The sequence below is a fragment of the Oreochromis aureus genome, linkage group 22, assembly GCF_013358895.1.
Source record: "Oreochromis aureus strain Israel breed Guangdong linkage group 22, ZZ_aureus, whole genome shotgun sequence".
Classification (NCBI taxonomy): Eukaryota; Metazoa; Chordata; class Actinopteri; order Cichliformes; family Cichlidae; genus Oreochromis; species Oreochromis aureus.
The window spans coordinates 20012141-20024751 of NC_052962.1; the positions used below are offsets into that span (position 1 = coordinate 20012141).

Below are 12611 nucleotides of genomic sequence, written 5' to 3' on the forward strand. Positions count from 1 at the left end.
GGTCCTCACAACTATAGTGGCATGTCTATTTTTGGTCCTCACAAAGATGTTTAAACAAGTACACACACACACACACACACACACACACACACACACACACACACACACACACACACACACACACACAGTACCCTATAGTCACTCAAAAAAAATCTCTAGAAGTCCTACAGACACGCACACAAACAAGCTTTACCTCTCCATTGTGCAGCCCAGCCTCTGCGAGCCCATTCATCATCAGCGCTGGCTGGTTGTCATTTTCATCCAGAACCTTCTCCGGTACCGGTGGCGGTAAATCCTCCTCTGGCTCCTCCTGAGGCTTTTGTTGAGGAACGGCAGCATTACCAGAGCGCCTTTTGGCCTCCATGTCTGCGCTGTGACGGCTCTTCTTATTCAGGTTGACAGAGGCGTACTCCGCCCCGGCGAAGATGGGCCCCCGCTCAGGTGTGCTTGGGCTGACGTGGCCGTTAAGAAGAGCGGGAGGATGAGGCGGAGGTTCGTCTGGACTCGGCTGGATGGTACCGTTGGGGAGGCCAGCCTCTGCAGCAGGTTCTTTGAGCTCCTTGACCGTCTCGTACAGGGATTCATCGGCACTGACGTCACGTGAGGCCACGGCCATCTCCTTCACCACCTTAACATCAGAAACACACACTGAACTTACGTGCATTCAAAAAAAAACAAATAACTTTGATGTTTCTGCTTCATGGCTCTAAAATCACTCAATTCACCAGCCACTTGTGAAAAGATCCCTAGGCGTAATCAATCAATCAGTCAATTACTCAGTCAACCAGCATTACAGCATTACAAGCTTTAATCTCCTCCACTGAGCATGTCCGAACTTACTATGAGTAAAGAAAATAAACCATCATTCTGCTGTTTAAAGGTGACTTTTAAACACTGACCTCATACGTGCTGTCTCCTGAGGGTGGGGGTCCGTTCCCGATAAGGGCGTTGTTGGGAGGGATGCTGGGAAGCTCACGGTCCTGAGGGCACTTGGAGGACCTGAGCTCTGATTGGCTGGAGAGCATCTCCTCTGACAACTGGGGACTGGTGTCCTGTGTGTCCGTGAGAACTGGAGGAGGAAAGAAGAAAAGAGTCAGGGCGTCTTTTTACGACTGCATTTAACATTGACTATAAAACGAATCAAGGCTGACCAGCAAACATGCTTCATAACAGCCATCACGTGTCAGGAAAAAACACACTGCATGAATGTTGTATTATCATCATGCGGTCTAAATATTAACTACGCAGACAACAATGGCAGGACATGACGAGCTGATAGGAACTCTATCGGCTTACTTGTACCGCTGGTGAGAGGCCCATTGTGAGAGGTGCTGACCGCCGCGTCAGTCGCTGGACTGTCTGCTGATTGGCTGACGTCTCTCTCTGACACCTGCACAACAAAGGATAAGCTCTTTGTCACTGCTGCACCACAGCTCGCAGGCTTGGAGGCTTCAAGCAGATAAAACCTCAGTCTCAGATTCTTTAAATAACAAAAACACCCACAGAAATGAATTTGCATGTCTTCTTTATGTTGCACGGGATAGATGTCCGTCACACCTCTGTGCAATCTAAAAGCCATATGTGTGGTGCATTACCTTCAGGATCCTTGAAGCACAAATCTAAATTTTCATGCTTTCCTGACTCTTTATCTCGCTTCTTCTAAGCTTTTCCAAACACATTATTTATTACTTTAAGCTAATTATAAAACCGTTATGCATTCCTAATTAAGTGTAGCTTATTTTTACCCACCAAGAAAAGACATCTAAAGACAGCTAACAGCTTCTGCGAGTACGAGTAACAGGCAGCTCTTGTTTTATGCTGTTGATTTCATATTAATTCATTTATAAGAGGCACGAAAATTGAATCAAGCACAAGCAACACATCGAGCTGAACAGGGTAAAAGGACGGCGTCAGTAGTGTCACATTAATAATGATAATAACAATAGGAAGACGCTACCTTAAGGATACCCACAGGGTAATTTGTCTCCCTGCTTGTCTCAATAGGAGGCTAAAGAACAACAGCTGTGAAGCTGTAGTCGAGTTTAAACCATGCTCTGACACTGACAGCAGTTTCTGTGCTTGCAACATCATATAAGCTTGGGAAAAAAAATCTGCATCTCTAATTAAACTAGCACAGTACAAAAAAAGCAGAAGAAGAAGAAGAAGAAGGGTAAAAAAAGCCCAAGTTTCCTGTTTTATCAGCCTAAGCTGAGCAGAATCACCTCAGAGAGTGAGCAAACACTCAGATCAACAGTGAGAAGAAACTAGTAATTAACAGAGGATGCTCCGAGCAGCTGATTTATTTATCAACATGCACTTCTGTTTCCACGACGATTGCTCAGTCACTAACGAGAGATCAGAGAAAGTCAAAACCTTTCAAAGAGTGCACGCCAAGACTGCTCTTTGTCTGGGGTTTGCTGTTTTTCCTTGTGTGAGCAGAGGGATATGCATCAGAAGCTCCATAACTCCACCTAGTGGTCACGCACTCTCATAGCTGTTGGTGCCAATGACGTAATCTTAAGCTGTTTTATGAAACCACTAATTTTATGCTGTCGTTTCGTGATTTAGGCACACGTTACATCCATCTTTCTTTTTATAGTCCATTAATCTTGTGTCGTCCGTCCCAATGAGAATATCTTGTGTACACCTCAGACACAATAGCTCACCACTTCACCGCCACTCAGGAATCACGGGGGAGTGTCACGCTGTGTTTTGTGACTCGGACATCTCATCTTTGTTCTTATTAACCCCAGGCAGTGACAAAAAAAGCGTAAAATAAAGCATAAAGCTAAAATACTCTCCAAAAATGAAAGCTAAACAAGAACCAGTGTCAATCTGATCCAAGCCGTCAAGGACGATAATCACTGTAATTCTCTTTTTTTTGCAACTTCTGTTACAATCCCATGACAATGTCTCATTAATTGCTCTCCCCAGATATTCACATTCAGTTTCAACACAGCTAACATTAACATCTCTTTGCTGATGTGTCAAATTATTTTTTTGTAGGTCACTAACTGTAGAAAATTTGAGTGACACACAAGAAAAAAAATATTGACAGCACAGATTAAACAAGGTGCTGGAAACATTCCTCAGAGGTTTTGGTTGGACTTGTTTGCTGTACATCTGTGACGTGAATCTCCCGTTGCACTGGTTCCAGCGTCAAGAAACCAGTTTGAGATGATGTGAGATTTGTGACATGCTGTTGTCCTGCTGGAAGCAGCCAACAGATTCTAACTGTGGTCATAAAGGGATGGACAAGGTCAGCAACGATACTCAGGTAGGCTGCGGTGTTTAATCAATCCTCAGCCGGTACTACGATGTGTCCCAGGAAAATATTACACCACATTGCATCATTATATCACCAGCCTGAAATGTTGAGACAAGGCAGGAGGAATCCATGGTTTCATGTTGCTTTCACCTTATTCTGACCCTACCATCTGAGTAACACATCAGCTACAGAGTCTTATAAAACCAGGCAATGTTTTTCCACTCTTCTACTCTCCTATTTGGGTGAGCCTCATTTTCCTGTTCTTAGCTGAGTGACGTGCACTCGGTGTGGTCTTCTGCTGATGTAGGCTGGATGTGTTGTGCGTTTAGAGATGGTTTTCTGCATCCCTTCGTTGTAAGATATGAAGCGGGCATTCTCCTCTGACCTCGGGCATCGACCCAGAGAACTCACTCTCGCTGATTATTTTCTCTTTTTCAGACCATCTTCTGTAAACTCTAGAGATGGTTGTGTGGGAAAATCCCCGCTGATCGGCAGTTTCAGAAATACTCAGTCTGAAACCAACAATCATGCCAAAGTCAAAGTCACTGAACTCTTTCTTCCTCATTCGGATGCTCAGTTTGAACTTCAGCAGGTCGTCTCGGCTTGCTGCCTTGCTGTAATGTGACTGGCTGATTAGATATTTGCATTAATCAGCAACTGAACAGATTGAACCTGTTGATGTGTTTGTCCTACACTGTGTCACAGACACCCTTTGCATTTGTGATCAAACTGATTGAGCAACTGCTAAAGAATCACAGAGGCTGGTCTTTAATCCTCTTAGAACAAAATGGATCACTTTGCCCCTGCTTCTGATGGACCTCCACGGGGTGCTTCCTGTATCTAAACTGACTTAAATACTAATTTTGGTTAATCTGCACCCTGTGAGCTTAAAACACCTGAACTCTCTAATGATGGAGAGGAACAGGAGGGACAGCGTTCACGGATGCTGGCTGCAGGAGAGACAGACAGATTGCAGCTCAGCGAGGACGAGCTAATCTACTCAACCGCGAAGACAAAGACCCCCATTTAACCTGTCAGGCTACGACGCGGTCCGTCGTACAAATGGGTCCCTCTTGAAACAATTTGACCACCTGGCAATTGGGCTAATGCTTAAAGGTTGCAGTGAAGATATCAATCAAATGCAAAAAGGCTCTGAAGAACACACACACACACACACACACACACACACACACACACACACACACACACACACATAAACGCATATAAACACACAAACCCCCAGAGGGGAAGTCAGAATAAGAAAGTAAGTGGATGTCACTTAACCTGTGAAAGCTCGACATTTGTCACACTTAAGTGGTGCTTGGTTACTGAAGCATCAATATTATAGTAGTTTGTAATGACTACCTCTGCCCATTACACAGTCTTCAAAAGGACATAGCGGACGTTCGCCACGCGTCATTATGAGCGGCGCATAGGTCAACTCTACCAATAATAATCATCTTTTTTTTAAAATAGAATCCCTCTTATTTCTGTTTTAAGGCAGCATGACATTAAAATAAGTGACATGTGACGAGCAGGCAGTGGAATTTCCCACGTGTTTTCTTAGCGGGAGAAACCACTTCCCTGTTGGCAGCTGTGAGCCGTTCAGAAACAACCTCTCGCTAACAACTGGAGGCTGTCAATCAGCCATACGCAGGGAGGCTTTGTCCTCTGTATGTTTCTGTGTCAGCGTGATCGAAGCGGGTTACGAGGCAAAGAGTCGGAGGGTGTGTTCTAGTGTCACAGGATGTCACGTAAGGGCGGAGATGTGTGTCAGTGTGCACGCGTGTGTTACTGAGGAGGCACGCAGCTAAACTCCATCCACAGCTCCACTTGCTGATCGCTCCAGCGCCTGACTAAAGATACACACTCTCCCACACTTGGACTAATGAGAACACTATGCGTGGGTGCTTTTGTTTAAGGCTCTGAGTCGATATTTTGACAGCGTTTAAACCAAATGGCTGATCTTTGACTGCAAGAGCTGACGATTCCTTAGATTTCCTGAAATCTGCCTGACCTGATGTGCCTTTTAAAAAAACAATTATGTTTACAGAAAATATTTGTTTATGCAAAAAAATGTGCGTGTCAGTGTATGAATGTAATCAAACTATGATAAGCCTGAGAACATTCAGCTGTTCGTTCTACTTCCTCCCCTGTCACACCAGCCCTCTGCATGTCCTTCACTACATTCATGAATCTCCTCTGCGGTCTTCTTGTTTTCCTCCTGCCTGTGAGCTCCATATTCAGCATCATCTCATCCAAATCATTTAAACTATGTCTCCAAACTCTCATCTCTCTTCCACCTGCTCCCCACTCTTACAGACCACAATGTCGTCTGCGAACATCATAGAGACACTCCTGCCTGAGTTCATTTAATTCATTTTTTCATTCACTCTCATTACCCCCCTCCCCCAACTCTCTTTTAACTTTCCTGTCTACTCTGTACTTTCTTCTCATCATAAATATTCAAATTTTAAAAATATAACAGCAGGTTAGCCACAACGGTGGAAGGTGTTAGCTGGTGCTGCAAAACAGCAAAGTGTGAAACCATTTTTGATTAGTTCTCTTTCAAAGGTAATACCTACAGACCTCGAACACATGCCTTAGAGCTTCCTATGTTAAGGCTCAAATAAAGGACACTGAGATGGCTCCTTTAAGTGTGTATTTTATCTCCTTTCTTTGGATTTCCCGTTTAAACCACTGTCGTATTAACTACTCCGCAGAGGTCGTCTGTCTTTGCATTCGATTTGTGTTACAGCCTTGCACATTAAAAACCAAACCACAGAGAGGTTTTGCAAATAAACTGTGCCTTGAAGTCCTGCATACACACCGCTTGACTTTTAAAAAAGTGTAACAGTGTTAGTATGCATCTTTGCTATTAAAAATAAATAAATAAAAGGTTATTATTTCATTCCCCTTCAGAACTGTAGCTTTGATATATTGAAGGAAAAGTCTGTGGAAACCTGAAGGAAAAACTCACTCCATTCACGAGGCTCTGATGGTCTCCCGCTGGGTGTCCATTCACCGCTTTCTTCTGCCTGAAGAGAAGAAGAAAGGAGACATGAGAAAACAGAGCAACACATCGAGCGTTAGCTCAGCCTGCGCAGCTAAACATGGGCGCTCAACTGTGCATGTAAAGAACTGTGCAAGCAAAGCGTGCCTCCAGATTAGGGACCAAAAACCTGTTTTAAAATTGTACAACTCCTCCAAATATTATGTGTTCAACCCAACATCAAATAAATACCAGAAAATTCAAATTTTGAACCTTTTGACAAATTAAACAAAATAGAAATCAAATATTAATTTGCATATATGAGTTTTATTTATTGCATTTATTGCTTTATAGAACACTTTTTTACTTCTGTTGGTTATACGGCAGAGTAATCTAAAATTAAACTAAACATTCAAACAAAAACATATAAGCAAAATCAACAGTGGAACTGGGATCAGTAAATGTACTTAATAACCATCACTAATAAATATTACTTTCCTTCAGACACGTCCACTTTAAGGCAGACCTGCTGCGAGCAGGTAAGCCCTGTGAGGCTCAGCCTTCAGCCTGTTCAGAAACACTCAGTTTCAGACATTTTTGTTCTACTCTGGCTCCCTGTGATGTCACTGAGAGCAGACAACCTAACTGTGGGCATCTAAAGATAGACGGCTCTTGCTCCGAGAGCAGAAGCTCCACCTCGAAACTCCTGTTTTAATCAGTTGAAGAAGTTGCTCTAAAGGAGAAGGAGTTAAAACAGCGGGGAGCTGTGTCGAGGGACAAATAAGGACTGTATGTACGTATATACATGTGCAACAGTGCTTTCATGCTACCTGTGATAATTTGGTTTTCATTCACGGGTTAATCAAATTTGACTTTATGTCATAAAACAAGCTGCAGCAAGCTGATGCATATCTGACTGCATTATATTTGTTCCTAATGTTCTGCGCCTCTCATCTACACGAGAAGAAAAGTGACAATTTTCTTTATTTACCTCTGCAAATCTGAAAACTTAAAAACCGTCCGCCTGCCAAACGTCTCCCTGCGGGACATTAACATTCAACTCAGCTCTCTGCAGGGCGAAGAAAAACTCATTTCTCTTAGCTCCTGGGGGTTACATATAAAAACAATTACAATCCTACACGTTGGAACCGCTGCGTAAGAGGTGGGTGTTTGTGTTTAATATACAGCCCGTCACGTCACGCCGCAAAGTAAATGCCTCATTAATCTCTTAGCCATTACTTCAGTGCAATCCCAGTGAGACAAAACAAAGCTTTACGCACTATAACGAAGTTCGCAGCTTAGACTCGTTAACATTAAATCTTCATTACGCACTGGGTCGTTAAGTCGGTCAAATTAACTTTTAGTTTCAGTTGTGCTGCTTTATTTGGAGTCTGCTTGCATCAGCTCTTTACAGGAATTACACGAAAGGAAAGTTAAATGACAAGGAAACGTGTTTCTCTTTTACATATATAAATAGATGGGTGTGCGTTCTGCTTTGCAGGCTGCTTAAAGACAGCACATGCTTCCATTCATAATTAATATTTAAATAATTATGGCCTACTGCCCTAGAGGGCATTTTTAGTGTTACTCAGCAGCACTGCTGTACCTATAATTACTGTAGCTAAGAACGGCCTCTCAGGTATTTGTGCACTGTCTGCATTTCCCAGCAGAGCAGATTTGCTTTGGATAGCTGACACAGCAGGAAGTAAAGCTTTTTCTGGCGACACCTTTCAGATACGTGAGCGTGCCCTAACAGTGATAACAATAACACCATTCGTACGCGGTATATATGGGTGTGTTTGCTTGGTGATGGCGCTCACCCCTGGCAGCTAGCGCAGAGCAGCAGCAGCACCGACACCAGCAGCAAAGCGGTGAGGATGCTGAGGGTGGCGATCAAGATCAGCTGCCCGCTCCCCAGCCACGACGCCACGCCAGTAGAAGCTGCCGTCCCTGACCCGACGACGCCTGCCTCCGGCCCCCACCACACTCCACTCAGCACCGGAGCCATGGCACATCACACTGTGGGGGAAGAGGACATCGGACTGGTACCAGCTGGAGAAACACAAGAAAAAAAAACTATTTTTGAAAATGTGAAATTACAGTCACATTTAAACTGAAACTAAACTATTTATTTTCACAGTTTTACCAGGAATAACCTCTATAATGGAGTTTTTTAAATGCAAAAAAAATTTGTGCAGCAAAAAATGTAGCTTTTTTGCTGCAGAAATAATGACTTTTCATTGTTTGCTATTATAAAGAAATCTGATGGTTTCAGATCAATCATTCAGATCAATCATATGGCCTGAGGGCAAAAAACTCCTTCGCCAAACGGTCGAGCGGGTGACTTTTTTTGATAAAACAGAGTGAAAACGTGCAAAAGTTCAAAGTAACTCTAGATTTGAAAAGGTGTAAAAGATGCAGCATGGGATATGTATGTTCATTGGCCACTTTATTAGGGACACTTTGTGATTACTGGGTTGGAACCTCCTTTTTTTTCTCCCTGAACTCTTCAACAATGTGCTAGAAACACTTCTCGGTGTTTGGTCCATGTTAACATGATAACATCACACAGCTGCTGCACATTTGTATATCCATGATGGGAATCTCCCACTCCGCCACATCCCAAAGGTACTCTATTAGACTTTAGATCTATTAGATCTTGTGCCATATGAATACAGTGCGTACAGTGAGCTCATTGTCATGTTCAGCAACAGTCACCATCTGAGGATTATTTCCTTGTTATTGCGTGACGTAATGGAAGGTGATTATGATACACACCCTAAATATATTCAACATTGCTTATGCTTTTCAAAGAAATGACACACCTTAATAGAGGAAACCCTCCATATTTCCTGGCTATGCTGCCCAGCACAGTGTAGGACATGTTTTCATCTCAAGTCTCGTCTAAACTCCTTTAATATCAGCGCTGAAATGTAAAAATATGTTTGGCTTTCTTTGGTAGAAATACCAAACCTCTACACTCGCTTTTGTTTTGTTAGTTAGACTGCACAGGTCAGCTGTCCCAGATCTTCATGTATAGATTCAACAAGATTTTGCTGCGTGTTGACATGATAGCTTCACACAGTTGCTGCAGATTTGTCGGCTGCACATCCACGACGAGATTCTCCTGTTCCGCCTGATCCCAAAGAGGCTCAATCGGATTGAGATCTGATTACTCTGGAGGCATTTTCTCCCACAGATCTGCCACTAACTGGTTATTTTCTCTTTTTCAGACCATTCGCTATACACCCTAGAGGTGGCTGATAGATCAGCAATTTATGAAACACTCAGACCAACAACCACGTCACAATCAGCGCCACTTAAATTACTTTTTCCCCCCATTCTGATGCTCAGTTTGAACTTCGGCCGGTCGTCTTCTTTGCATGTCTAAATGCACTGAGTTGCTGTCATGGGATTGGCTGATTTGGTTTGCGTTAACAAGCAGGAACAGGTGTAGCTAATAAAGTGGCCTGTTAGTGTACATTGAAGTGCACATGTTAAATATTGGACTATTTTCTGCTTAATTATCTGTGAGAGATCAACTTTAAATAACCTACTATATCAACACCTAGTGGAACAAAGGACACCAGGTGCATTAGCTGTTTTATGTCTTGGACACCTGTGAAGCTCCAACTACAGAGACACATACTACAATAAATGAATTGCTGGTTTTGGCTTATTCATTGGGATTCTTTAACATTCCTTGTAAATGATATCTGAACTGCACACACTGACCAGACATGACCAGCAGGTGGCAGAAGCGAGCAGCATGAGACCGCAGTGCAGACAGCGATCAGCCTCAGTCTGCTGCAGTGGCCCTCACACCAGTGCCTCCAACAACTGGTGTCTGGGCTCTGCGCACAGCATCAGAAACCTCATCACGTCTCCGTCTAACAGCTAAAGTTGGGTTTAGCTGAACTGATGGAACCCCTGATTTTTATCACGGATGATTTATAGGGGCTGTGTGGAGCTGCGGGTGAGTCACAAAAGGGTGGGGAGGGATTGTGAGCCTAAAATAATAAAAATAAATAAATGTGGAGAGGGCGGTTTGTATCCCACTGTGTGTGTGCAGGGAGGGGAGGGGATGTCGTGCACTGCCGTGACTAAGATAGAGAAATAGTTCAGGGCAGACAGTGTGGAGAAGGAGTGAAACCGCACAATGAAAAATGGGAGCGAAAATAAATCGCACACACTCTCCCTCCTTTCAGTCACAGCACAACAGAGAGCCACAGCAGACCTGGTGGCAAGTGGCAGTGACAAAAACATGACAACCTATCTTTCCTCGTCTTTTTTCTTGGAGAGTGCAGGAGCCAAACTCCCGTGTGGAGTAATGTGCGTGTATGTGTGCGCGAAGAATGTGTGTATTCTGTGCCGGCGGTGAAAAACTCCATTGTGTCTCTCTGCTCGCCTATGCTAATGTGACTGGGGAGTGTGGGAGCTGATGTAGCACTCGTCGTATTCGAGCAGCATGGAAGTTTTGTTTGCAAATCAGATGGAGCTGCAGAGCACAGTTTTAATTTCTCCTTCGTCTTCTTCTTCTTCAAGAAGACGCTGAGGAATTCCCGCCTTTGTCGGAAAGCCGATTGTGTTTATCCCTGTACAAAAACACACAGGTGCGCCTGGTGCGAGACACCAGCAGACTTAACAAAGCCTTACCTTGACACCTTGGATGATTAGTCAGGTCGGCCTTGCCTGGAAGAGAGCAGATAAAAAAAAGGGGGGGTTAGATGAGTTAATGTTATCCTAGGAGGGCGGTGTTGTTCTGCGAGTGTGTGCGTGCACGGATGTAGGCTGGGCAGGCATGTGAGTGGGAGAGCAGCGAGGCTATTGAGTGTTTGTTTTTTAATGCCCGTAGCAAATACATATTGGACAACAGGCTGCTTGCAAGCTCTCATGCACAAACACACACACACACTAGCTGTATGTAGTACACACAATAAGCACTGCACAGCATCTTTCACACATGCGATGTATTGATTAGTAACCGAGAAGATAATAACCAGGTGACATCATTGCTCAACTGTGTCCCATAACATGTAACGTGCACAGTATTCACTGCAGTATTTTACATTATACACGTACGGGGTGCAGGTTTAGTTATACCCTCTGATTTTGCTTGAAATGACTTAAAAATAGTCCGAATGCTTTGGGGTCCTCTGGGACAGTTACCTCACAGACGCCGTATCTGACCTCGCCTGAGAGGCTCCTGTCCAGGTGTCACTATCTGCCGCTGTGTGCCAGCTCGCCCGCGTCTCGTGCTGGCACTTAAACCAGAATAATTACCGGCTGCCACGGCGCTGCGTCGCCATGGCAACATTTCCTTCTACCCATCGCCGCTATTTATGGTGGTTGAGTGGAAAAAAAGGGGGGGGGGGGATAAATAAATAAATCTCCGCGGTGATGTTTTGTGAAAGAAACTCATAGGAGATCATGAGCCTGTAACTGGTGGTTTTGGTTGTTCCCGCACGCGTGTTCAGCTCGGTAGGGTATCGTGCTCGACTCAGTTTAGCTTCTGTGGATCAAAACTAATCGTGGAACCACTAAGCCAAACTTCTGAAACATCCTCAGAGTGCTTCAGTGTTTTCTTGAAAAAGTCAGCAACAGGTTGTAAGGATAGTTTGCAGTTCACACCTCTTTTTTTGTATGTGTGAGTGGTGTGTGAGCAGTGTTAACCAATCTGCAGACACATGTAAGCAAACCCCACTTGAACACTTAACTTTGGATTTCTCAGATAAGATGTTTTAATATGACAGGAGCATAACATTAAAAATATGAAAAGCAAAACACAATAACACAATAGTTTCAAAAGTTCTGAATGTATCCTAGTAAAACATTGCAGGGGTGTAGCCTGAGGTCATCTTTAACTATCATTAAAATTTGGCGTACATACACCAAGGTCTTCAGTGTCAGCTCACTGATTACAAGTGATTTCACTCAGAAACCAAGAGACGCTGCACACATGCATAACTTCACCTTGTCAATAACAAAGCAGTGAAAGCACAAAGCGTACTCTGTCTATTTTACTCTAAATTGGACCAGAAATGACGAAATAAACATCATACTGAATAAAATGAACCTTAAAACCAGTAAATGAGACCATGACCTCACCATGAACCTGTTTAATGAGGTCATAGATCAAGTGATGAGTAGGGGCATTTTCTCATAGACTTCTATACAATCGACACTTTTCCCCAACCAGAGCAGTCACCCCCTGCTGGCCATTAGAAAGACTGCAGATAGCAAGCTTACAACATAAATATAAAACGCCTTTAAGGCACTCTTTCACTCACTTATACAGTCTTAATATTTAGACTTAAGGGTAAATTCCTGGCACATGAGACCATTCCCATA

The 12611-nt window shown here is 43.6% G+C and overlaps 1 protein-coding gene across 2 annotated transcripts in view; it reads right to left on the minus strand.

Annotated features, from left to right (window-relative positions):
* pag1 (phosphoprotein membrane anchor with glycosphingolipid microdomains 1) overlaps nt 1-12611 on the minus strand; it is a 59865-nt gene that overhangs the window by 12250 nt on the left and 35004 nt on the right. For both annotated transcript variants that reach the window (XM_031742320.2, XM_039605685.1), the window contains 6 exons: nt 10917-10952; nt 8081-8312; nt 6249-6306; nt 1297-1390; nt 900-1069; nt 194-628 (listed from right to left, as the gene is read on the minus strand). In XM_031742320.2, the coding sequence (XP_031598180.1) occupies nt 194-628; nt 900-1069; nt 1297-1390; nt 6249-6306; nt 8081-8268 (945 nt within the window). In that variant the 5' untranslated portion in view covers nt 8269-8312; nt 10917-10952. The remainder of the gene's footprint in view (nt 1-193; nt 629-899; nt 1070-1296; nt 1391-6248; nt 6307-8080; nt 8313-10916; nt 10953-12611) is intronic.